At 37.7% G+C, this 23,810-nt stretch overlaps 1 protein-coding gene across 1 annotated transcript in view; it reads right to left on the bottom strand.

Moving 5' to 3' along the window:
- The window catches only part of EYA4 (EYA transcriptional coactivator and phosphatase 4), a 158,218-nt gene that overhangs the window by 40,338 nt on the left and 94,070 nt on the right, over positions 1–23,810 (bottom strand). Inside the window, exons 4-6 of the mRNA XM_027898957.1 lie at positions 10,494–10,618; positions 9,287–9,355; positions 4,147–4,239 (exon numbers count right to left, since the gene is read on the bottom strand). Coding sequence (XP_027754758.1) covers positions 4,147–4,239; positions 9,287–9,355; positions 10,494–10,618 — 287 coding nt within the window. The remainder of the gene's footprint in view (positions 1–4,146; positions 4,240–9,286; positions 9,356–10,493; positions 10,619–23,810) is intronic.

Raw genomic sequence — 23,810 nt, 5'->3', positions numbered from 1 at the left:
TGCCTGCTTTTATTTTTTCTTTCTAAATATACCTTATTTTATAAATTCAGAGAAGAAAATAAAATACTTTTGGAATACATCTGGTTTTAAATTTCCTTATTTTTTCTTTTTTTCCAGTTTTCCCTGATGATACTACCACTTGTAAGGAAGAAAAAGAGGCAAGACTAAAAAAATCTGGTTTTTTCACTCTTTCTCAGTAGTTTGTCCCAGCAATTTGTGTGCTACATTTTACACTATAAGATGTTTGAGAAACACAGGGTGTCAGGCCTGCCATAAGAGAACGTTATGACTGAGCGGAGTCTGTGGACTTCATCTATATCTCATAGATCAAACTGGTAATTCTAAGGTTTACCAAACTTAAACAACTCTGGCTGCTGGATAGCCTCCTAACCCTACTTCTGAGGACTGTTGGAAATGGAGGAGATGGTGGAGGCTGGTTGCTGTGGGTTTTGTAACTGTGCCACTGTATACACTCATTTAAATGAATGGGGCTAAACGCTGTTTTGTGTTACTAATATTAAAACAAAACAAAACAAAACAAACAACAACAAAACAAAAAAAAACCAAACCAAACCAAAACAAAACAAAACCACCAAAATTGTTTCTTCTCTGAAAAAGTCAAATATTCCTAAGCTTTTACTATTTGAATTTACCAGAGGAATGTTTTTCAGGGCAGGTATAAGACCCTTGACCTCTCCAGTTCCCCTACAGCACCGAGGGCATATTCCAATCCCCAATAACATTGTTTCACAGAGGGGATAAGAGGGCTGACAGCCAGCTCTTACCAGTTACTCTCTCAGATCAACTGGCCAAGGTGGCTGTGGATGATTTAAATGACCATTAACTGTTTTAATAGTATGTCTTGGGTTCAGTATACTAATACAGGTTGGAGTTTTGTAATTTTTTCATTACACATCTGGAAAATTCTGTGTAAAAAAGTTAGGTTAAAAGGACCTCATTTAAGTAACATCACAGTCTCTATGCACAAGTCAACCAAAGGTAGGTTAAACAGCAGAGACATTTCCTATGTTCACCTTTATAGCCTTCAGGAACTGTTTTCTATATCCTTTTTTTTTTTTGTGTAATAAATCCCAAGTAAAAAGTATAATGAGATCAACAGGTATCTTTCTCTCCACTCCATTAAAATGACAGTTCTCAAATTAATCCGCTATTGTAAGCAATATATACCAGGACTGCATGCACTCACAGTACAGCAGCTGTAACGAATTCACAGTGTATGAAAATCTCAGTTCAAGGCTGTGCACCTCCCCAAACCCTGTGAATGCCACCCTGGTGGGAGTCTGCTGAAGAACCACAAAGCTTCAAACCGAGTATACTGATATTAATTACCAAGTCTTCTTCTTTGAAGAAAAAGGAGGAGGAAGGGGGATGAACAGTGAGACTCCTCACCTGGCTAACCCACGCTAAGAGGGTTAGAATGGGCTCTCCCAGGGGCAACTGCAGGACAGGGGAACTGCAGCCCTGATTGTGAGCTGCAACATGCAAACTATAGTCCTGAGCAGGAGCTTGCCCAGTCCCCATGGTCTGCTCAAGGCCACTAGGGCAACTATCACTCTAAATTCAAGAGACCTACATACTTTATCTCTCTAACTTTTCAATCAACAGTTTAAAGAGTCACAGTTTTCTGTGGAGTCTTATCTGCCTCTCCCACCCTATACCTCACACAATCTGTTTGACCATCACTTTCTGTGTTACAGCTGGTCATTAGGGACAGAGCTGACTATTTTACAGCCCACAGGGCTTGTTCAGCCTTCTTCTCAGTTCCAGGACAAGTCACATGTTTTGACTGCCCTTGGAGCATGAAAATCAATTTTAATGGGTAGAGAATTTGAAAGAGAGGATTTCTGCATGGCAGACTCTCAGCACCAGGAGTTCTCTTTTCATCCATGTCTCATGTCATAAAATATTTAAGAATACACCTAAATCCTTCCCTATTCAACGAAGAGCACTTGAGTGCTTCTAACCTAAGCTTGTACAAGACAGAGATAACAGTGGCCTATGTGTCTGGGCATCCTCGTGAAACGAGCACACAGGTCCTCCGAGAGCTGCAAGAAAGTACCAGCATTATCACTATGTCACAGTGGGGAATAACACACGTATGTACCTGATTATAATGAAAAAACAAACTGTTCAATGCTGGGCTTTGTTACGCATTTTTTCAGTTGCAGCTGGCTAATCTGAAATGCATCTGTCTACTCATCAGTATTTACTGTCTTTGGCAACCCATTAAACTTCTCGAATAAACAGTAGGCTAAAAAAATCAAGAAAAATACTGTTTTTGTTGAGTTTTTATTGTTCTTTAGCGCTTCTCCCACAAACCTAGAGTCAATCAAATTGTTCAATTTGCAAGTACCAATAAAAGGTAAGCGTGAAAGTAAAGTATTCAAACTTTATGAAAGGCTCAGTGCATTATCAAGGCAGATCTGCGTCTCGCTCTGATGATGAAGACTGCACGTCACCCAGACAGGCAGACTATCGATTTCCCACTGTGAATGACTGTACTCATTTAATGCTTGAGCTTGTGGACTAAATTGAGAATCAGGTTCATATTTCTTTTGAGTATGCAGGTGGCCACCAGGCAAAATAGAACTGTGCAAGGCTCAAATTCCTGCCTTGTTTGTTTTTTTTTTTTTTTTTTTTTTTTTTTTTTTTTTTTTTTTTTTTTTTTTTTGGGGGGGGGTGGGGATGGGGGGGTGGGGGGGAGGCACTTTCCAAATATCCAAAGTGTAAAGATCTCAGCACTTCTTTTGAAGTCAGTGGAAGCTGATGGGTGAGTGGCACCTGGGGAAATCAGGCTGTTACTTAACTATCTAAACCTGAACTGGAGGCTGCAATTTTTAGCACCCCAGTGTTGCCTTAGCCATGTTTTACACATGGAATATAACTCAGCTGCCTTATCAGCAGAAGCTGATAAAATTTCACTGACAATGACAAAATCATACATGGGGTTGGTTGTTTTATAATCTCTTATCATTACTAATAAAATACTAGCATTGAGTAACAACAGAGTGAACAAGAAAAACTAGATTTTAGCCAAGATTATTTCATATTTCATGGAACTTGTTGTGGTTGATGTGGTTCCTTTCAGTATAATGATAATGGAGACAATGTTTTCTTTTTTTTTTTCAATCAGAAATAGTATATGCTTGCTTTAAATCTCACAAACAACCTTTTCTTCAGGCATTAAATTTGTAATAAATATTTTTCTGAATAATCAGCTTTGGAGTATGTTTACAAGAAATTCCAGAAACATACACTCATTTTAAAACAAATTTAATTACACAGAAACATTGTGATTTCGAAAATATTTTATATATGGTTTGACTACCTAAGTCTACCAAAGTAATAAAAGCATCCGTGTGAGCTGTGATTTCTGGCTTCCGTGACATTTCAGTCAAGCCATTACTGAACTGGTATTTTCGGACGTAAAATTTACTCTCCCTCCTCTCCTTGTTAATATTATAATTAGCAGGATTCAACTTAATTATTAGAAGGCAGATTATCTGTACTTTTCCACAGTTCATCACATTTTAATAATTTATAGGGATCTACTTAAAAACTGCTGTTTGTTTGATTTTTTTTAAGAAGTAATTGAAACTTATTATTATTTAAATTAAAATATAAACTTTATTTTCATGGAAAGAAAGTAGCTCGCTGCAATGGAAAGAAAGTAACTTACGGTAACCTGGTCAGCATTTAAACTAACACACTGCTCATAGAAGTAAAACCATTAGCACTGAGATATAACCCTTAAGATTTTAAATTTTACAAATCTGCGTGGCTGTTACAAATACAATCCACTTTTCTTCCTAAGATCATATACGACTCACCCTGAGAAAAAACTCTACAGTACTATAATAACAGTATTACAATAAGATTTTTGCACACAACAATCATCTTAGGAATCATGAAGGCTTCTTTAAGATCCCATCTCATGTAAATTGCAGAGTTGCACTTACAAAAATGAAAAAGTTATTATTATTTTTATTATTATTAGGTACTGAAATGTTACTTGATTGTAGCTTTTTAAAAATTGCTTCCATGCAGCGAAATGTTCATTAGTGGATGTTATTAAATGCTACAATAATATGCATCTAAAAAAACGTGATCTTATTATGGCTTTACCTGACCCAGTAAAAGTGTCAAGCGATCCATCTCCAGTTGTTGTTGTTGTTTCACTGTTGTTCATGGGTTCTGTTTTGACTGCAAGAAGAGACACTACATAGAAGAATAAGTAGACATGAGATTTTACTTCTCAATTTGTACTGGAGTCCTCATGCCAGTCGCACTAGTGGCAGTCCAGCTAGAACAAGCATGCGTGCAACAGCTTCAGCCTTTGCTCCGTCACCGTATTGAGACAATCTACACTAGCTCTGTCTGGAATGGACATGCATCTACATAGCTTTTTATCTGGGCATTTGTCTAGCTATTGGTTTTAGCAATTGGAGTATCTTCTGGGGAGATTTCAACCTTCATTTAATTGATTCTAACAGTTCCCTAAGAGTAGCAGAGAGGAAGGAAACATTAGCTGTCAAGGGATGTAGCACATAAAAATAGTTTTGCCTGACAAGTAAAACAATTATAATATGGTTTCATGCTCATATAGAAGCAAATTACTTTCACAGTGCCAGCATGCTGCCTTTCCCCTTCCCCTTTTACAGAGTCTGTGGGGGCCTTTTTGAGCTAGGTTACCAGCAAGCAATTTTCCATAAATGAAGAGAGAAGTTTGACAGAAAAAAAAGCCAAAGAACTAGAGTAGGACACAAAAGGCAGCCACAACAAGTCAGCTTCTAATTCAGAGGTTACCAAACATTTGGGTCCACTCTGAACTCAAATTACTTCTTACAGATCATCATGCAGTCCTAACATCCAAGCTATAACTGAAAGCACCACAGAGGCAATACAGATTTTATAGTTAGTATGTAACCTGGAGAGAACATTTGACATGGACTTTTGTAATGGAGTTTGGGAACCACCCTTCTAATTGATATGGTAAGAAACAGCAGTACAGAATAAAGTGCAGCTTTTAATAGCTGTCTGACTGACAAATACGGAAACCCTCAATGTGTTATCATAATTTCCTTGTGAAGGTCAGTTAGGGTTGGGCATGAACATTCATCACATATATATCAGCAACATGCTTACAGGTATCACAGGACTGGTAGGTGCCCTGGGGCACAGCGAGAAGCGGTACTGAGGACTTGCACAGGCCTCTACCACAGTTGTATGCCAGGTATTGAAATTCCGAGGACACAGCCTGGGATTTGTGAAGAAGCCTTTGCTGTGACAGCTGGGCTTGGCAGAGCCCCCTCAGCAGGTCTAACACATGCCAAGGAAAGGCGTTTTCTGCCAGCTGGTTACCTGATGCCTCTGAGGGGCATCAGCTAAGCTGACCAAAGCTCTCATCTGTCAACATCACTGCATCCATGTTTGACTTCACTGGCAGCAGTATGGGAAAGGGGAGAATTTCATGTTCTGAGCTGGCGGTAATATTTAAAAACTATGGTTCCGATTCAAGTCACCTAACTTAGGCATATAAAAGGTGCCTGCTAATCTCCCTTTGTGTTTAGTTGAGACAGAGGAGTGCTTCCAGAGGTTCATTCAGTCCAAGAACATCCTGAGCTGCCCTCAAGTTCACTATCCCTCACAGTCTGTAGAGGAAAAGGCAGTGGATGGGTTAAATAAAGGATTTTGTTTTCTCATGGGAAGAAGGTCCAGAACCCGCAGATCCATTCTGCTATTATTCCCTGAGTCTGTGACCACACTGAGCTGTTCATTGCGAACTGCACAGCTACCAATACAACTGCTGTGATGAGCCCCCTGTGAGTTACCTCTCCTACCAAATCACATCCCATTTCCAGTCCCACTGCTTAATGGATCTTACTTCAGTAAGTCATATGGGATGCTACTGATGTCTACAACTGTACAACTGACCTACACTGAATTCAAAGGGTCACCTGTTTAGATAAAGCAGAGGAATTGGGTTATAGCTGTCCGTGTGACAGGGAGAGTGCCCTGCCACATTGCCTGTACCCTTGTGCCAATCATACTAAGTAGCATCTACTTGCTTAAGCTGTATCTTTAAAAAATTTTTGAATGTTTGTCTTTTGAACGTAAACTTCTGTTTCTCTTTAGTAAAACTACCACACCCATATAGTCTCCCTGCAGCAGCAGAATATTAACTCAATATGGCATCATCAGGGAAGAATTATAGCCACATTTTTTCAAGCTGTTGTGCACTCCTTCTCATTCTGCTAGCTATTATATTCTCATTAAAAAAAAAAAAAAAAAAACTGTGACAAAAATTACCCAAAATGAACAAAGTCATTCATAAGAGTAATCAATCATTCCCATTTCTATATTTATATGAAAAAGATGTGATTTTATTTTCATCAGATCAATTAAACACAAATCAAGAAAAAGCTTAAGTGTCATTTGTCACAAAATGATTGTGTCCATTGAACCTCTCAGTCATATGGAACATGTATGGTTGCCTGAAGCATGAAATTAAATTTATTTTCTGATTACTACATACGGATGCCTCCATGTACTTCTGCAAAGTGTAGACACCTACCCACATGAAAAAGAGTACTTTTTAGTACCTTTATCTCTTTCTATTCAAGATGGTATTGCACTATTGCCCATACCAAGCTACAAACCTATGTTGAGTATTGCATCTAGAAAGATAGTGTGTACTTAACTGTTATATTTAACAAAAACTTCAGTAATTAATTTAAACGTTTACTTTAGAATTGTGTCTAGTTCTGGTTAATGCCAGCTGCAGTGCACTTCCATCAGCACCAAGAGGCACCATCTATTTTCTGTTCCTGTCAAGCAGCAAAGAATCAAAAAAAAAAGTGACTCTCTCCTGTACTTAACTTGAGAAAAAACATTATATTGGCACTGTGTTTTGTTGAAAAATACATGTAGAAAGTACTTTTATACGTGCTTGATTTTAAAGAGTTCTACTTTGCTGCATTCAGATTTTATGACATTAAGGAATTCATCAAGGTGTTTCCTCAGTGTAGCTAAAGATTTTGACTATTACCTATTTTTTTATGTTGTATGTCATTACACTAAGAAAGAAAAAAACACAAAGCCAACTTAGAAAAAAAAATAATTCTAACATCAGTTCAAAAAAACAGGAATATTTAAAGCTGAAATCAAAATAAAATCTGACACCAATTAAAACCACAGAATCATCCCTCAGTTTCCCACATGAGATAAAGCTGGGTTCTGATACTGCTATGTTAACATAATGCAGAGACTCCAAGTTTGAACCAGCATTTTGGATGAATACTTTAAAGACTATACATTTACTATTCTATTTTTAAAGTGCTGAATAGTTTTAGTTTGGACTTTTTTTTTTTCTTTTTTTCTTCCCCCCCCCCCCCCCGTATTGAAACTGTAAAAATAAAATGAAAAGCAATCTCTAACTGGAAAGAGTGCTGCTAACAGGGAAGACTGCATGTGTCCTGTTTTCAGCTGGGATAGAGCAAGTGGCTCTGTGGGGCTTAGTTGCCAGCTGGGCTAAAACCATGACAACATGCCAATAGGGTAGAGCTACCACCATCATCAGGTGCAGGGGCATATGATGTACAAGGAGACAGAAGAAGCTGGGCTTTTTCTGTCCTAGGAAGAGGGGACTGAGGTGAGAGCTAATTGCTGCCTGCAGCTATTGGGAAGGTTCAAAGATGACAAAGAACAAAGGCACACTCATCTCAAAAGGTGCCCCGGGAATCAACAGGTGGAAACAGACACAAGCTGTACTAAGGGAAAAGTCCAATTAGAAGCAGGAGGAAAATTCTTTGCCATGAGCATAAACAAGCCATGGGACAGGTGCCTAGATAGGCTGTAGTACCTTTCTACTTGGAGACATTCAGCACTCAGCTAGACACTGCCTTGAGCAACACGATCTAACAGCCAAGTTGGCCCTGCTCTGACCAGCGTTTGGCCCAACTGACCTCCAGGAATCTCGTCCAAACTTCACTGTTCTAAGGCTAACTCAGAATACAGCTCTCAGCAGGCAACAGCTTCTACAATATACGGTCTTTACCTGAAGAAAGGACTTAGCAGACCAAAATGACTACTACTCTGATGACCTCTTTTTTAACCCAAAGAATCCCTCTATGTTAAGGACTGAACATGAACAGAGTGTTTTAGGGACAAGAGGTGCTACTACTATGCATGAAGCAGGACAAGCAAGTGCAACAGCTGTGATAGCAAACAAGTCTGATTAAAATATTAGTATGTAAATTATTACTTTCCACATTTATCTGAACATGCTGAACAGTTAACTGAGGTGACAGACTAAGTTAGCTCAGTCCTTCCTTAAACTTAAACTCTTGCAATTGAGTAGTAATATTCACGTGGAATGAGTTATTCCAGTGCAAATGATCTTTTGCGCTCAAGTAATTTTCTTTTTTGTTAAATTTTCTGTGGATGTGTTTTACAAAAGGCAAGCTAATTCCGAGAGGTTTTTTAAAAGGAAAGTTTTTGAGATCTTCCTAACTTTAGTCCAAACCTGCACAACTTAAGCACCCTTGTAATGACTTGTTGAGAAACATGGTGATGCACATTGACACATATGATTAATCCTGCATGTACTGCAACAGTGTCACATACAGAATTATTATTAATCATTACAACTCATGACAATTACTAATACATGTCAGTAAACTCGTAAATGACAACAGCAGCTTGGAAAATCTGGCCAAATGTTTGTAAAGTTGCAGGCTACACGTGTTAGCAAACTAGACACAAGCTTTGATGAATAATTAAAATTGTGGTAGAATAGCAACAATAACGTCAACCTTTATTTGTGCTCAGGTAATCATGCAATGCTGTACTTAAAAACAAAAGAAAAGTAAAGAGGCATTCTGTGAAAATTCCATCGGTCTGACTTGCACTAATGATGACTACTGGCAATTCCCAGCAATGCTGAACACCATGAGACAATCCCAGTCTCTCAGAGCATGTAGACAGTTAAGCTAATTATATGTCGATTAAGTTCTCCTTGCTCATCAAATTACTTTCAAAGCATTGTAAGATAACTACTTATTGCAACTTCCTACCAGTTTTCTGGCAGTCAGAAAAGCCTTTAAGAAGGGGAAGGAAAAATAGGAGTGAGAACAAAACCCCTATGGGAATGTTCAAAGTGCATAACAAAAGAACAGAGCAAACCAAGAGAGATGTCACACAGCAGTCAGGGAGACACACCACCACACACTACCACACGCATGCACTGTACCAGGGTCTCTCATACTTGTTGCAGAGGAGGGAGTACTGCAACTCAGCAACCAGTCTGCAGTGTTTAACACAGTCATGTTGTCTCCTGAGAACAGGAATGGTATAACAGTTCATTCTCCCAATGTCTGTTCAGTGTACCTGAAAAGTCCTCAAGGCAACTAAGTGCCTTAAGTCTTTTAACTGCACTGTATTGTTTTTATGGGTATTATTTTAACTGCTTTATTTATGCATGTATAATAAAGAGGCATCTAGTTATTAGAGTTCTTTAATGGTATGCCTGAAGTTTTCTCTTCTCTTTTTTGCTGGAATAAGGATTCTATTTAAAAATGTGGTTCGGTCCTTCTTTGTAGAGCTCTGTTATCCTCACAAGCACATATACTTTTTACTCACACTGACAGACTTTTTCTTAAATAGGGATGAGTGAATAAAATGCTCTACATTGTGGTCAGAAAGAACAAACTAAAAAAAAAAAATTCTTAGTGCAAATTGTTAAAATAGACAGCAATGTATAAACTCTAAAAAAGAAGGCTGAAACTCTAGATTGGCTCATATCCATGGTGTCACTTTCATGGACTGCACCTCAGAATGTGCTACTCTGCCTCCCGCTGCTCCAATTCAGCTGTGGCATAACTGATTATCTGAAAGCATTGGAACATCTGTGTTGTAGCTGCATGATAATGCTGTCCCTACAGTAACACCTATAGCAGTAATAACCAGCTACTTCTGAGGAAAATGTAACAATCTTTTTATGACAAACTTCCATTACCTCCCAAGAAATGGAATTCATCATGAAAAGAAATTACCTAAGCCTAATTTTGATGTACTTTTGACACTGATTTTAATTTAATCTAACTACCTGTGCAGTTCAGGGTGTAAGAGTAAATAATTACTCATCAATGAAATATGACACAGAAAAAGCAATTTATTTCAAGTTACCAACAGGTGTAAGCAAACCTTTAACACTGCGTTCAAACCAACCATTCCAAATCTTTCCTTGTTTCACCTTTGCAACTTGTTTCAGATCAGCCTCTTACTTTAATTGATGCAAACCAAAGAAGTGATGTTGGAATTAGAGATTTATACTTGTATGACTGCCATTTTTTCATAATTCTTGCTGGGTATTTATAAATGGGTATATGGTCATTCTTGAAATTGTGCTAAAAAGTGCATATGACTAAAAACTAGCCAAAACTTTCTATGTGCCAGCAGTGTCTTATACTTACCTCCTGTTCCATTTGTTGTAACTGATGTGCTACTAAGACTAGACTTATCCAGTTTGGAGCTACCTGGTGCATCACTGCTTCCAACAAGATTATGAGGACTGGCTAGATCCTGCATTTCCATAGACCTGTTAAAAAAGAAGGTGACAGTGTTATGGACTAGTATTACTATAGTATTACTATTATCTACTTTTTCTTTAATAACTTGCTTTTTAAAGCAGTCAGAATAATGAATTAATACAGGTTCCTTTGATACCTTCTTTACTTTTTTATCAAACCTAGGAAAGTAGCTAATAATTTTATATGAACAGCAACAATGCCAGTATTTTTCACTTTTCCATTAGGTATTATTAAGTGACACAGGCTTATGAAACTGCTCAAAGAGCTTATAAAAAATGTGCAGGAGGTAATGCATATATATGGATGGACAGATAGAGAGATAAATGGACAAGTTCAGGTAATAGGTACGTCTTAGAAGAAAATAGAGAAATTCAGTCAGTCATTACAGAAAGTCAAAACAGGAACTTCTGCCTTCTGCTGTTTTCCAATCACCAGCAGTCACTGCATCCATACTAAATCATAGGTACAGGCCATACAAGCGAATGAACAGAACTTTCATGTACCTCTGGAAGATTCTTCACTCTTACAAATGTGTATATTCTTATTAGATCACTTGATTCTTGTTTTGTTCTGAGTAATTTCTAGGAAGCTTGCAAAATTTCAAGTGGATTAGACTGCAATGGATTCCAGTATCACAGTTACACTGGGAGTCTGTAGAATGTTTTAATGCAGTGACAACAGATCCGCCTTTTGCAGACAAAGCAGAAAAAGCAGACAACGAACATTTCTTGTCAGACCAGTAACTGCAATCCGATTTGCAGCGTATGTTCACCTATTCCTTGCTTCATTTATAAATTAATTAGACATATTTTTTCCCCTAAAGAAATGTTTTTGCTATATATAAGCAAAATTGCCGGCCCATCTGCAACAGGAGAACCATTTACCATATGTATACTGCAAAGGCCAAGAGAAAGATTGTCTTACAGAGCTGTAAAAATTACAAATTACATTGTACAAGGCTGAGATGGCTAGAAAAGAGATGAACAGTTGGGATAGTTCAGTAAGAACAATGGCTCCTGTATATTCATATTCTGACCAGGACAACCAGTGGCAAATTGTTAAGGCGACACCCAGCATCTTCAGTATTTATTCCAAGTTTCACTTTGAAATTGCCTATATTCTGTGCTCACACACATTCTCCTCTGTGGGAAAAAAAAATCCAAACAAAACCCCACTACCTTTCCATCAAATATGAGTCTGCTATCTGAATCTACATTTCTTCCCTCCAGAGAATGAAATTATCTCCCATTTTGTGCTCCTAATTCTGCTGATCTCCTGGATGCTTTAGGCTCCCTAACATTGCATTCATTTAACCCAAGATATAGATTCAGAGCCTTCTTGTACTGTATGTGCTCAAAAAAATGTAGGAAATACTTCATCTCAACTGGGAAAATGAACAAAGGTCTTACCCAAAGGTACATGAAGTAAAGAATCTCATTTACTCAAGTAAATGCCTATGCCTACCATAAGTTGCACTGATACGCCGCTGGCAGGATAGCCTCCCCAGGACCAGTCTGGATAAGCAGGGGAAAACTGATCTTGCTGGAGGCCATGCATCAGCAGGTAAGAATTTTACAGCCATATTCAAGGAGATGCAAAGGAATAAACTGAGATTTGAACTGCGTTGTACCCAATTTCTTCATCTAGTTGTATACACGTTTCTACACATCTGTCAGCAGTGAATTATATTTATTGTCTACTGGAAATGTGATCAGTGTTAGATGAAATAAAATGAACTCGAGTTGTTTACAAGTCTGTCAATTTTTGTTTAGTAGTTTTGGTACAAGGATAGCAGCTAAAGGTTAAAAGAAGTCTGTGAGTTTCCATCTCGTATGTATTTAAGGGCGCAGAAGAATGCTAAATGAAATAAACAATGCATGTTTCATTGCATATACAGTGTAATGCTCCCCACCTGTTTATTTAGCAGTTTTAAATGCCATAATTTCCTACTGATATATGATCAGCTCACAGATACCTCATGAGCAGTTTCAGCTTAGAAAGTTCACATCTGATTTTTTTCTTGGTCAGTATGAAAAAATTATAATAATTTCTTTTCAGACAGGCAGCTATCATCACCATAATATCATGCAAATACTTTAGTAATATTTGATATGCAAAATTACTGTATATAGTGCATTTAAGACATATCTATCTTAAGCACTTTTCACACTCAAATGAATAACATTTTCTTAATCAAATCAGACTTTCTTAACCAGAAGACTAACTCCAGTGACTCTCATTTGCTTGGCAAAGAATATAAACCACCAAACTTTGTAAAAGGAATAGTTTTTGTTCACAGCCACTATGAAACCTTCTGTGCAGAACAGTATTCTTATCACCCTTTTTTTTTTTTTCTATAACAAATGGCATCCCAGCCCACAGACACGGCAAGTAAAATTAACTAAAACTATTTTAAAAGTAGTGCATTCACAGACATTTTCTCTGTATGAGTAAAATACATCTTGCACTTACTGGCAATCTATTAAGAATAAAAAGAATATCCAAACCAATAAAAAGTTTCACAGAACCATGTGTATATTCTACTTATCCTGTGTGCTCCATCCTGTGAGAACAAGTACAGGGATTACTTTAGTATATCCCTATGTGATTTACTTATGGAAGTGCACATTACCTTCTGTGCAACATATGTCATTCAATTCACCTTTCTGGATGCATTTAGTTTACCTTTAGCCTAAAAAAATTATCAGGAAGATGTAACAGACTTACTAAAATCTTACCTTTCAGTGAATGGAGGATTCAGGAAAAATGCCTAGTAAAATGGATGAAATAATTCCAACATCTTGAATTCATTTTGTCAAACCAAATGTTTATCAGAGTCCTGCTTTCACTGACTTAATCAGAAGCAGGTTCAGGTTCAGTATGTGCTTTCATGCACTAAAAAAGTTTAAACGGGAGATCTTAGAAAGACCAATTAATACTACTAAGTTTATGCAGCTATTTATTAAAGAATGTTTTGCAGTAAATGCAATGTGTTTCAATTTGGACAGAATAAAGTCTATTGTTAAAGCTGCCTAAAAGACTACACTGTACAACATTTTTTTACATATTTTGTTTCTCTGCCAGGTACATAACTGTTTGAGCTTTAGTTTTCCCCCTCCTGCATTGTCTCAGACTTCTTTTTAGAGTGATTATGTAAAATGCTAAATTGTATAAAAAGATGAATTTTGAAAGGAAACAGACTACTTGGTAAGATGATGTGTTAATTATCTCTTGACTGTTTGAAGAAGGTTTTCATGATTGCCAGCTCCTGAGCAAAAACTCAAAACCTGGCAAGGTGAATTTGTCTTTTTTTCTGCTTTGGCTATGCTTAAAGTTTTTGAAAGTCGGTATTTGCACAGGCTTAGTGGATCATTTCAGAGGCTTACTGGAAAAGTCTATAAAACATCCCATTTCAAAAACAGTCTCCCAGTTCTCAGTGGGCTTTAACTCCAACCTGTGGACAACCCTACCACATTGAAGCAGGTTTGTATCAAAAATATGGCTGTGTGAGAACCCTGGGCCTTCCCCATCAAAGCAATTTTTGTTCCCAGGTTTGAAGTTACATCTTTTCAAAGGTTAGCCTAAGCTCAGATGCAGATTAAGGAACAGCATCTAAAGAGACAAATTCCACCCTCTTCTGTCCCACCTTTACAAGGGTGGATGAACAGAACTTGTGCCACATCGTAGACCATCGAACTGCACAGCCCAGCACAATAACCCAACCTTGCACAGGAAGGTTTAAGCATGGCTGAATATGATTGCCCCATTTAACAACTGCATCTCTGTATTTCTGTCTAGCTCTCACTTTTATTATTTTAAAGGTAAAAAGCTCAAGCCTTGCTTCTACAGTTATGTTTTTAAAATTCCTTTTTTTCTTCTTTTTCCCTTCATTACAATCACATATCCATTTGTGCACTGCTTTTCTTCCGTAGAGTTAAAATCTATTTTCAGAAAATCTGTGATGTTATAACTCAGTTATCCATTTGCATTTTCAATTTAACTATTATGAATGTGGACTGTGAGCTGGATCCTTCCACAGCTTGTAACTCCATCGATTATTCACTAATTCTACAAGTAGATTATATTTAGATAATTTTCTTATTGAAAGATCATGTTTTAAAATGGAAACTTTCTGCTACATAATCTACTTTAAATACAGTTCAAACTTTTTTACTAATAAAACTAAAAGCATGAAGTAATTTATCAAATATTCATAAAAGAATAAATATTTCACTGTGAAAACTTCAAATCTCAGTCTAATCAGAACATTTTAAAAATACTAATTCCTCTGTGAGAAGAATTTACAGCAAAATCCAAATTACAGGAGAATTGAAAGAAGGACTGGTTAAAGGCTATTGAAATTGGAATAATTTCATTTAGTTTAGAAATTAATCAGAAAAAATTTAAAATTATTTTGCAGGATTTTTCTTTTTAAAATTCTTTGATAGGAAATGTACTACGTAACTTCCTTTAGAAGAATCTTACTAAACTTCATTGTGGAAAAAATACACGTTTTTTATTAGTAGTTTTAGTTTTATTACTTTTGCTTGCTTGGTTCAGTTTTGTTTCTTCGGGGTTTTTTTTTGTTAGTTTCCCCCCTGCTCTTCTTATATCCCTCCTGTTGTAACTCCAGTTCTTACATATCCCGAACTTTCTCACTTTCTGGAGCCCTGCCCAATTAGGATGACAGCTACCTTGGAGCTTCTGAAATTAAACAAATGGGGAATTTTCCTTTATTTAAAATTAACTTTTTGCACAATATGAAGGTAGGGTAACAGAACTGTTTAAACTCGGCTAAGACTGTTTCCTACTGCTGACAGCTCAGCTCTCAGACACAGTTTTGATGACAAGTGGAGTAATTTTTTTCCATTTCCCACATAAATTTTTTTTAGCCTGGTCTTTCAGTCACTTTCTGAACAGCACTAGCAAGCTGACCTCTCTTTCTCATGCAGTCTGAACTAGCTCACACAAACCTTTCATGCTGACAAAAATATCAAAATGGACACACATACACAAAAGTCATTAGTTCAATAAAATCTACAGAAAATCTGCAATGAAGTTAAGAACAATAACATAGATTCATCATAATTACAAAGGTATTTTTTTCCTAGTGTTTTGGTAGTTTGGGATATTTTTAACTAAATTTTACACATTACATTTATAGTTACGCTAGATATTTTTTCATATTTACTTGCACCTACAGGAACTGTAAGTAATGCAATTAAAAATAAGTTTCACCAACCATTTAACACTCTTCAAAGAACACAGTGGGCATAAGAAAGAAGGTGGAGAGAGATAGATTCTGGATGATGGACATGTTTCCAGAGAATATACACATGCATACAAATATATGTACACTAATACACAGCTACGTGCAAGCTTTTAATAATTTTAATAAATATACACACAGACGTGTCTAATTGTATCAATACACAACAAAAAACTTCCCAACATTGTTCCACAAAAGTCTTCCACAAATAGTGCAACACAACACATAGCTTAGGAGCACTCTTCAATTAAGTAACATTTCCAATAATTTCACCGACTCCAAAGTACAGGTTAATAGATAGTATTTTCCTTTCCACGTGCTTTTATACTGTATATGGCAATCTTTGTCAATTTTTTTTCACCGTAAAAGGTAAGGAAGAAACAGCAAAACCAATGAGATAAATTAATTCCATTGAAACAACTGCTCCTCTTGTTTTCTCCGGCTCATCAACCCCTCCTGTATATCTTCTCAAGCTTAACAGATGGGCAAAATAGCAGAATTTTTGCTATTCTAGGCAAAAGTGTCCCTCCAGCACGTGAATTCTGGGAGCTTGCCACAGTTAAATACAAATAATACTGCCGGATACTAGCAAGACCTCCTTCCCACTCTTTTTGAGGCCTCCTTTTGTAACTTGAAAAGTGACCTGATACAGTGCTAAGAAGCAGTAAAAAATGTCATGTTAGATTGATAAAACCAGAAAATGTTCCTCAGAGTTTTATTTTATTACTTTTTTTTTTTTTATTTTAACAATAGAGAAAGCAAGTGTTAAATTTTTTGCAGCCACTTGGGGGATAGGAGAGGGATTATGGCTGTGTAATTTCTATTTCTCATGTATTTGTAAGTAGGGTGTCAACATTCATATTAAAAAAGTAATGGAAAGAAGCAAAAGTAATGCCACATTGATATTAAAAAACATTTTTTTTGCCAGATAAGAGGCAATGTCAGATAGAGGGTATCAAAGAGAAGGAACCTTAGTGAAAGAAAGAATTATAACATTAGAATTTTTCTACCATGTTAAGGAATACCACATAGGTAATAAAACATAAAAATATCATAAGGTTCAGCTTTCCAGAACTGTAAGTATACAGTAAGGATTGTAGTAGACTCCTTGTGGATTATTCATTATAAGCTTGAATGTCATCATGCAGCTTCTCAGGGCATGAGTTCAAGCTCACAGGGTAATAACCTCTACCCTGAGACTGCAGTGGAAAGGGTTCTTGTAGTACAAAGCAACAACAACTTCAGGGAAAAACACCCGCTTGATTTTTTTTTTAATAATGTAAGATAGACATACGCAGGTATTCTTTCCAAGAATGCCAAGGCAGTGGAAGGATTAAAAAAAAAAAAAAAAAAAAAAAGGTTTATTTCAGATGCAAGGATCACTTTTTACGATGTAGCATGCTCTGGACTTTCAGGGGCAAAAGGAAATGCCCCACCTTCTCCAGGTTTCTTGTATCCTCTCTCTCTTCCCCCCTGAACCACACCCCTACTCCCCCCATGTCTGCAAGCCTGTTATCTCTGCATACCACTGAGAAAAAGAGCTTCCTCAGAGCTTCTTCCCTGCAACTTTCTCTGAAATGCAGAAGGAAGGAAAAAAAAACTATCTAACCCATTTGAAAAGGCATTCTGCAATTTTCCTAAGCAAAACAAGTTCTAGATTTCTGTTACAAATTTTTGTGCAATTGCACCTATCCCTACAAATAGCTCTTCTGATTTCAAATAAACTGCTTGTCTTGCAGAGGATGGGACTCCTTCGGTAATTCTTTGGGGCATAAAGTGGCACTGGTTGTGATTGTATCTCGGTTTTGCTTTCCTGCCTATTGTCCTTCTCTTGGCTATTCAAGCTCTAATACCCGGAGAAAAAAACCCTCATGCAGACAGTATTACTTTACAGGAGCTGTCTGACAGACAGACAGTGTCAGTGCCTCGGATGCACTTGATGCAAAGAGCTCAGTTGAGAACGTGGGTAAGCAGGTTCGGTGACAAAGGCCAGCATTGTAGTTTGCCTCCTTACACCACTCACAGCTAGAGAAAAAAGACATTTCTTTTAACAGCACTGCAGCTTCTTCCCAACCCCCATTCCTATTTACCCAGTTAGGCTTTGGCTATCACCCTCCCTTTCTGACCCTGTGCCACCTTCAGCTTCTCCGTGCTTCCTAGCAACTAGGAGTCAGATATTTTTTGTCTTTATTAAACCTATGCTTCCCTCTTTTCTCACTGCACAGAATGAGCAGCTGCCAAAGGCCCAAGCTTTTAGTAATCTAGTATATGGCTACTGCTGTAGTAATGAGCTGATATAGTTTTAGTGAAAGGGATACGCAGATCTGTTCTTTGTGGGTCTAGTGAGAAAATAAGACTAAATATTGTGAAAAATAATTGCTTACAAAGTCAAGGGTTCCTTGGTCACAAGAAAATAAAACCTGATATTTTCTTTTCCTGCCTGAGGAAAAAAATGAAGGTGAAAAGTTTAGGTTTGCTCTGGTGATGACTAAACACATGATTTTAGATGGCTTGGACTGTCGTGCTGTATAATTGCTGAAAACTATTATTTGCTTAAAAGTCAGTAACTACATGGTTTCCCTGGTTTCTGATTGACTGAGACATTTTATTTCAGTATAATGTCATTTAATGTGGTTTCCAGAAAACCACAGAAAACTGTCTATTTTAGTGAAGTTCAGATGGCCACAAATCCACATTACATTAATTTTTCACCGCTTTCTGACTTTTATTGAGAATGAATGTCATTTTCTTGACACAAATAAAAGACAAGATAAAATTAATTTGGATTTCCACACCTTTTGATAAAACATAGAATAGTATCTAGGAGCTATTTCTGGATTCTCGGGTTGGACATGCAGTTGATTTGTCCAAAGCCAACAAGGATTAAAATAAATAAATAAAAATCAAGGCAACTCAGGGGGAGGGGAACATACTAAGTTATTTAACTCAGCATAAACTTCCAACTCACCCTTTCTGTGCTCAGGAGGTTTTTCAATTACAAAACACAGGTTCAGAGTAGTGAAACAGACAGACTGTCACTGAAAACGTAAGTAATGGGAAGCCCCTTTTTCCATATGGTTCCCCCTTCATCTCATCTCTCCACTCTGAAGTTAAAGATTGATTTGATTTGACGAAGGAAAATGATAGTTTTATATGGGAAACTATTACATTCTGATTTAACAAACTGATGAACACATAAAAAGGCAAAGCTACGCAAAGCAGTACCCTTTGGCCAGCTGGATCCCAGACTTTGAGATCTCTTTTCTGGGCTATCCAAATGTGACAGCTACAGTTTTGATGTGATATAATTTTAGCTCAGGGTTTACACTCCAGTCACTAGAGGAAGTATTTGGAAAGAGGCAGTGTGGTGTCTGAATAGATAATTCCCGTCATCTCAAGTAAAAAGGTAGCTGCTTGGAGAAAACCATTCCAGAAACCATTCAGAGAACATCTAAACTAATAAGCATCAAGGACCAGGGACTGAAGGAATGGCAGACAGAACAGAAGGATACTCATTTCTCTTCTCCGTGCACAGGTTGGCCCATGGGTTGTACTAAAGCATGTTGCCAGATGGCATGCACCAAACCCCTGCCAGGCACAGCTCCAAGAGCTATGATCCTATGCCACAGCTCAGGCTCAGGCAGAGGCACATTTCACACACTGTCACAAGCTCGACCCCACAGCCCACAGGCTGCATCAGGCAGTTCCTAGTCCCAGTGCAAACAAAAAAACACAATAAGGGTACACAGATAGACACCTGCTACTTAAAAAACAAAGGTGACTAAAGTAGGTTTTGAAGTCCTTATGTGAGTAATTAAATAAATCAAAAGTGGTAATGACACCACAGTTCCATGGGGAGCTGTCAAGTATCCAACTTACATGAAATACAAACTACCAGTTTACAGATACATAAGATCTAAATGCAAGTCTTTGGATCCCAGGGTCACATTTTCAAAGAGTAGTTCACGCAACAGCTTCTGATCACTTCCATATGTGACTGGCACTTGCAAATACTGTGGTTCTTATAACATGATGTGCTGTGTCATAAACAAATAACAAACACTTCTGTGGAAATGGCTGGAACTCAAACAGCAAGTCTGTGGCCTTCCCTCCTACACCACAACTTCTGCAGAACAACTGCTCAGAGTTACATCTGAAAAATCTGCTGAGAATTTCGGAGTCTCTTCTGCATCTCTGACAGGTGACCTGGCTGGACATAAGGAACATGTAACAAACCCAGTGACTGAAGAATCTCACTAAATCTCTCTCTGGTGTTTTTGAGTCTGATTTGACCAACAACGACTATTTCTTATACATCCAGAGGAACGTGGACATGATCAGCTCTGTCAGTTACTAGCCTGTTGCTAATCTGTCCTTTGTAAGACACAGCCTTCAAAGTCACACTGCTTACTGCACAGGATTTCAAAACATCTCAGGGAAAACAATGCAGTACGACATGACACCTGATTTTAAGTGGAACAATGACAGGAGATTTAAAAGGGCTACCTGAAGCCCTGACTTCCTATAGACAATAAATAGTGGATGCTCTAGTGCCTCCAATCTTTAATGAAAGGAAATGCTCTCTTCCAAACCACACATTAATGACAGACTGAGATAGAGAGAAGCATCAAAACACAGAAGGTCTTTCAAATCCCTGGTACTTACCCACACATGCAAAAAAAGAATTTCTAGGGATAACTTCATAAATATGTTATCTTCCAGCTACCTTTTTTGGAGAGAAAGTGATATAATTCTTCATACATGTCCCTAGAGTGCTGCAGACTTGCTTTTATTACATTTATTAATTAAAATGATGTAGTGTTACTGTTATTAATTTCAATATAATAATATCAACTGTATTCTTGTCAGACAATATTTAAACAAATCTAAAACTGGGAAATCAAGGATGAAAGGCTGGGAATTTTGCTCTTGGCTTCAATGGAGCCTGGACTGCATGATGTAAGTGTGAACTCTTATTTTCATAAGAAAAAGAGCAGGGATGGGTTGTGTCTGACTCACCCTAAATTGAGATGTCTGTTATATTTCAAACTAGTTATTGAAACATGGTTCTTCTTCAGCAGGGAATGCCCACAGGAAAAGACACTCTTTAGGGTGTGCTGTATTAGAGTGACCATAGCTCATTTCAATGTAATTTCTTCAGCCACCAGTACAGGGGCCTTTCAAGAGCTTTATCTGCTTCCAGGAAGGATGAATTATGATGACAGACTGGGCAGAATACAGGAGTTGCCAAAAACTTGTAGTTTTCATGCTCCATTCATATTTTAATGCAAACATTCTGAATCTTCTCTGGGATTTTTTATTTTTTTTTTTTAGATATAAAATACGGAGAGTTACTGGCAAGCAGCCCTAATGTGGGAAACATTAACGTATCTCACTTTTAACAGTGAAGTTCCCTTTATAAGTTAAACCTGATCTGAATCTTGGCTCCCAAGACAAATATTCTGTAGTTTACCTCATGTGGAGCACATTATGTTTGGCTCCAAAACAGTTTGTGTCAAAAGCAGTTATTTCTGCTCTCTAATCGCAGTCCCAACAATGAGTTTGATTTAGAATATGAAACAAATATATGCAACTTGCTGTCTGTCTGATGTTTTAACTGATTCGGCATTTGATCATTCCTGTAAGGTGTAGCTGGGCACGGCCATTCTGGATGGCAAGGTACACTAGATGCACTAGACATGCTGCACATATCCCTTTTTCATTTATCCCAGGAGACCTTACTGCTTGTGCATCTGAAAGAACTTTTCAGAACTAATTACATTCAAAGCAAAGAAAATGATGCTCTGATAAAGGTACTGATGCTGGTTGACTTTTACAGTTGATACCAAATGACTACATTTCACTCTGCTGTTTGATTTCCCCAAGTTATTTTATAATTTGAGACTTACAGCATACACACAGTTTTTATGTACCTTTTTCATTTGGGGTGAAGTAGGTGATTTTTCTAAGAGTTAATAAATACTTGTCTCTAAGAACTCTGGGGCACAATAAACCCCCTCCTGGAATTATCCCCCTGGGCAAAAGAAGGGGTAGGTAGCAGCTGCAAATCTGTAACACCTCCAGTTCCAGCTCAGCCTGCATGCTGATAACCCTGCTGCCATGCCAGGGCATACCTGCCTGGCTGGCCAAAGCCACTGGAGCGGGGCACCGGCAGAGCCACAGATCCAGCCTTCACTGCCCTGGCACACACACAACAGCATTGGAACCAGCCTCTATTCTGCCCTTTAAAATCATTAAATATCTGCTTTTGTCCAAGTTCCTGAGGGAAAAACAGGGTAAAGGAAAACAAGCCCTATAGTGCTGTTGGTTTTTAAGTTCACCCACATCTATATTGCAGATCTGTCTGTAACTTCACTGCTTTTAGCACAGGTTCCCAAGCCGTTCCCCAAGAACCTGGTTTGCGAGACAGGGCAACTAGGATATGAGATGTTAATAACAACATGATTGCTTTTTAGAATTCAATTATTCTTGTGTCTCAGCAAATGTTAAAATACTGCTGCTGTGAAACATGGTATAATAATGAAACACTAAATGGGACGAATATGTTTCTCTGGTACTATTTTGAGAAAGTCGTGTAAAGGACTGCATCTTTGAGAGCACAGGGGTTTATTTTCTATTTAATTTAATCTACATAATTAGAAGGAAAATAAGACATAAGCCTGAAATAACACAGGAATAAAACATGATCTTATGTCTAGTCACCTGCCAATTACTTCGACACTGAAAAGCAAATAAAATCTCAAAACCCTTAAAAATTAAAGTGACAGAGATTTAGTTGTAAATTGAAACAGAACCTAAACGGAATTCACCAAACAGGATGTTCTCCCTCTCTGCCCTCTTCTGCACTCACACCACACAATAAATAATTGTTAAAATGTTGATCTGTGGAATTGCTTTATTTATTTGGGCACTACATACGTCTTTCTCCATAGCTCTGCCAAACATACCTTCCCACAGACTTGCTGCTTCAGTCCTGGGCCTCTCTTAAATGGTAGACACAAGTCCCCTGTGAATTAGATTGAGACCATCGTGCTCATTTTCACATTTAACCAAATCCAGATTTGAACCTAGGTTTTCAAAGGTGGATGATGAGTGAAAGGCAAGTATATTTCATGCTTCAAGGGGAGGTAAAGTTACTTCTACTCTACAAACGACATTAAGAAATTCCCAGAGAAATTTGACAATAATGTGGGCTCAGATCACAGTAAATTGGCAGCTATACCAGAGAACTAAGTCCAGAATTGCCAACAAAACTCAAGACACACGTTTGGATATATGGAAAGCTTTGCAATTACTAACAGAAAGGAGCCTTCACAGGCATCTTATGAGACCCATCAAGAACCTTATCAGCTGGCAAGGAGTGTGTAAATTCTGAGGTTCAGATGAAAGTTTTCTGCCTTTTTTTTTTTTTTTTAAGTAAAAGCGTTCAAAAGGAGAAGATAGAACAGACAGACCATCTGCAATGTAACCACATAAAAGAGCCCTGGGCAAATCCAAACCCATTAGCAGAAGTGCTTGACAAATCTGCCAAAGAGCCAGATGCCGCTTATGGAGGAGTCTCTTTCCCTCCTTGTCATATGGATCCTCTGACTTCTGTTCCCAGAGGAGAACAACGATTTCTGGTGCTCAGACTAAGTTGTGTGTGGAGAGAGCTGAGGTACAGAGCTGCTCTCTGATAACATGAAGAGGGGAGATCAAGCCTGCAATATTATAACTGGTTTAACACGCACTTGTGTAATGTGTGGAAGATGCATATGTTAGGAAAAAAAGAAAACAAACTTGCAATTAGCTTATTTGCATGTGGTCTCAATTAGCTTATTTGCAAGTTGTCTCTTTTCATATGGATTTTTTTTTGTTCATTCTTGTTGTTGTTTTGGCTGGGATAGAGTTAATTTCTTTCCAGTAGCTGG

Source organism: Empidonax traillii, unplaced genomic scaffold (assembly GCF_003031625.1).
Source record: "Empidonax traillii isolate 1590-97213 ecotype Southwest subspecies unplaced genomic scaffold, ASM303162v1 scaffold631:size1259156, whole genome shotgun sequence".
Lineage (NCBI taxonomy): Eukaryota > Metazoa > Chordata > Aves > Passeriformes > Tyrannidae > Empidonax > Empidonax traillii.
This window is presented reverse-complemented; position numbering and strand designations above follow the sequence as displayed.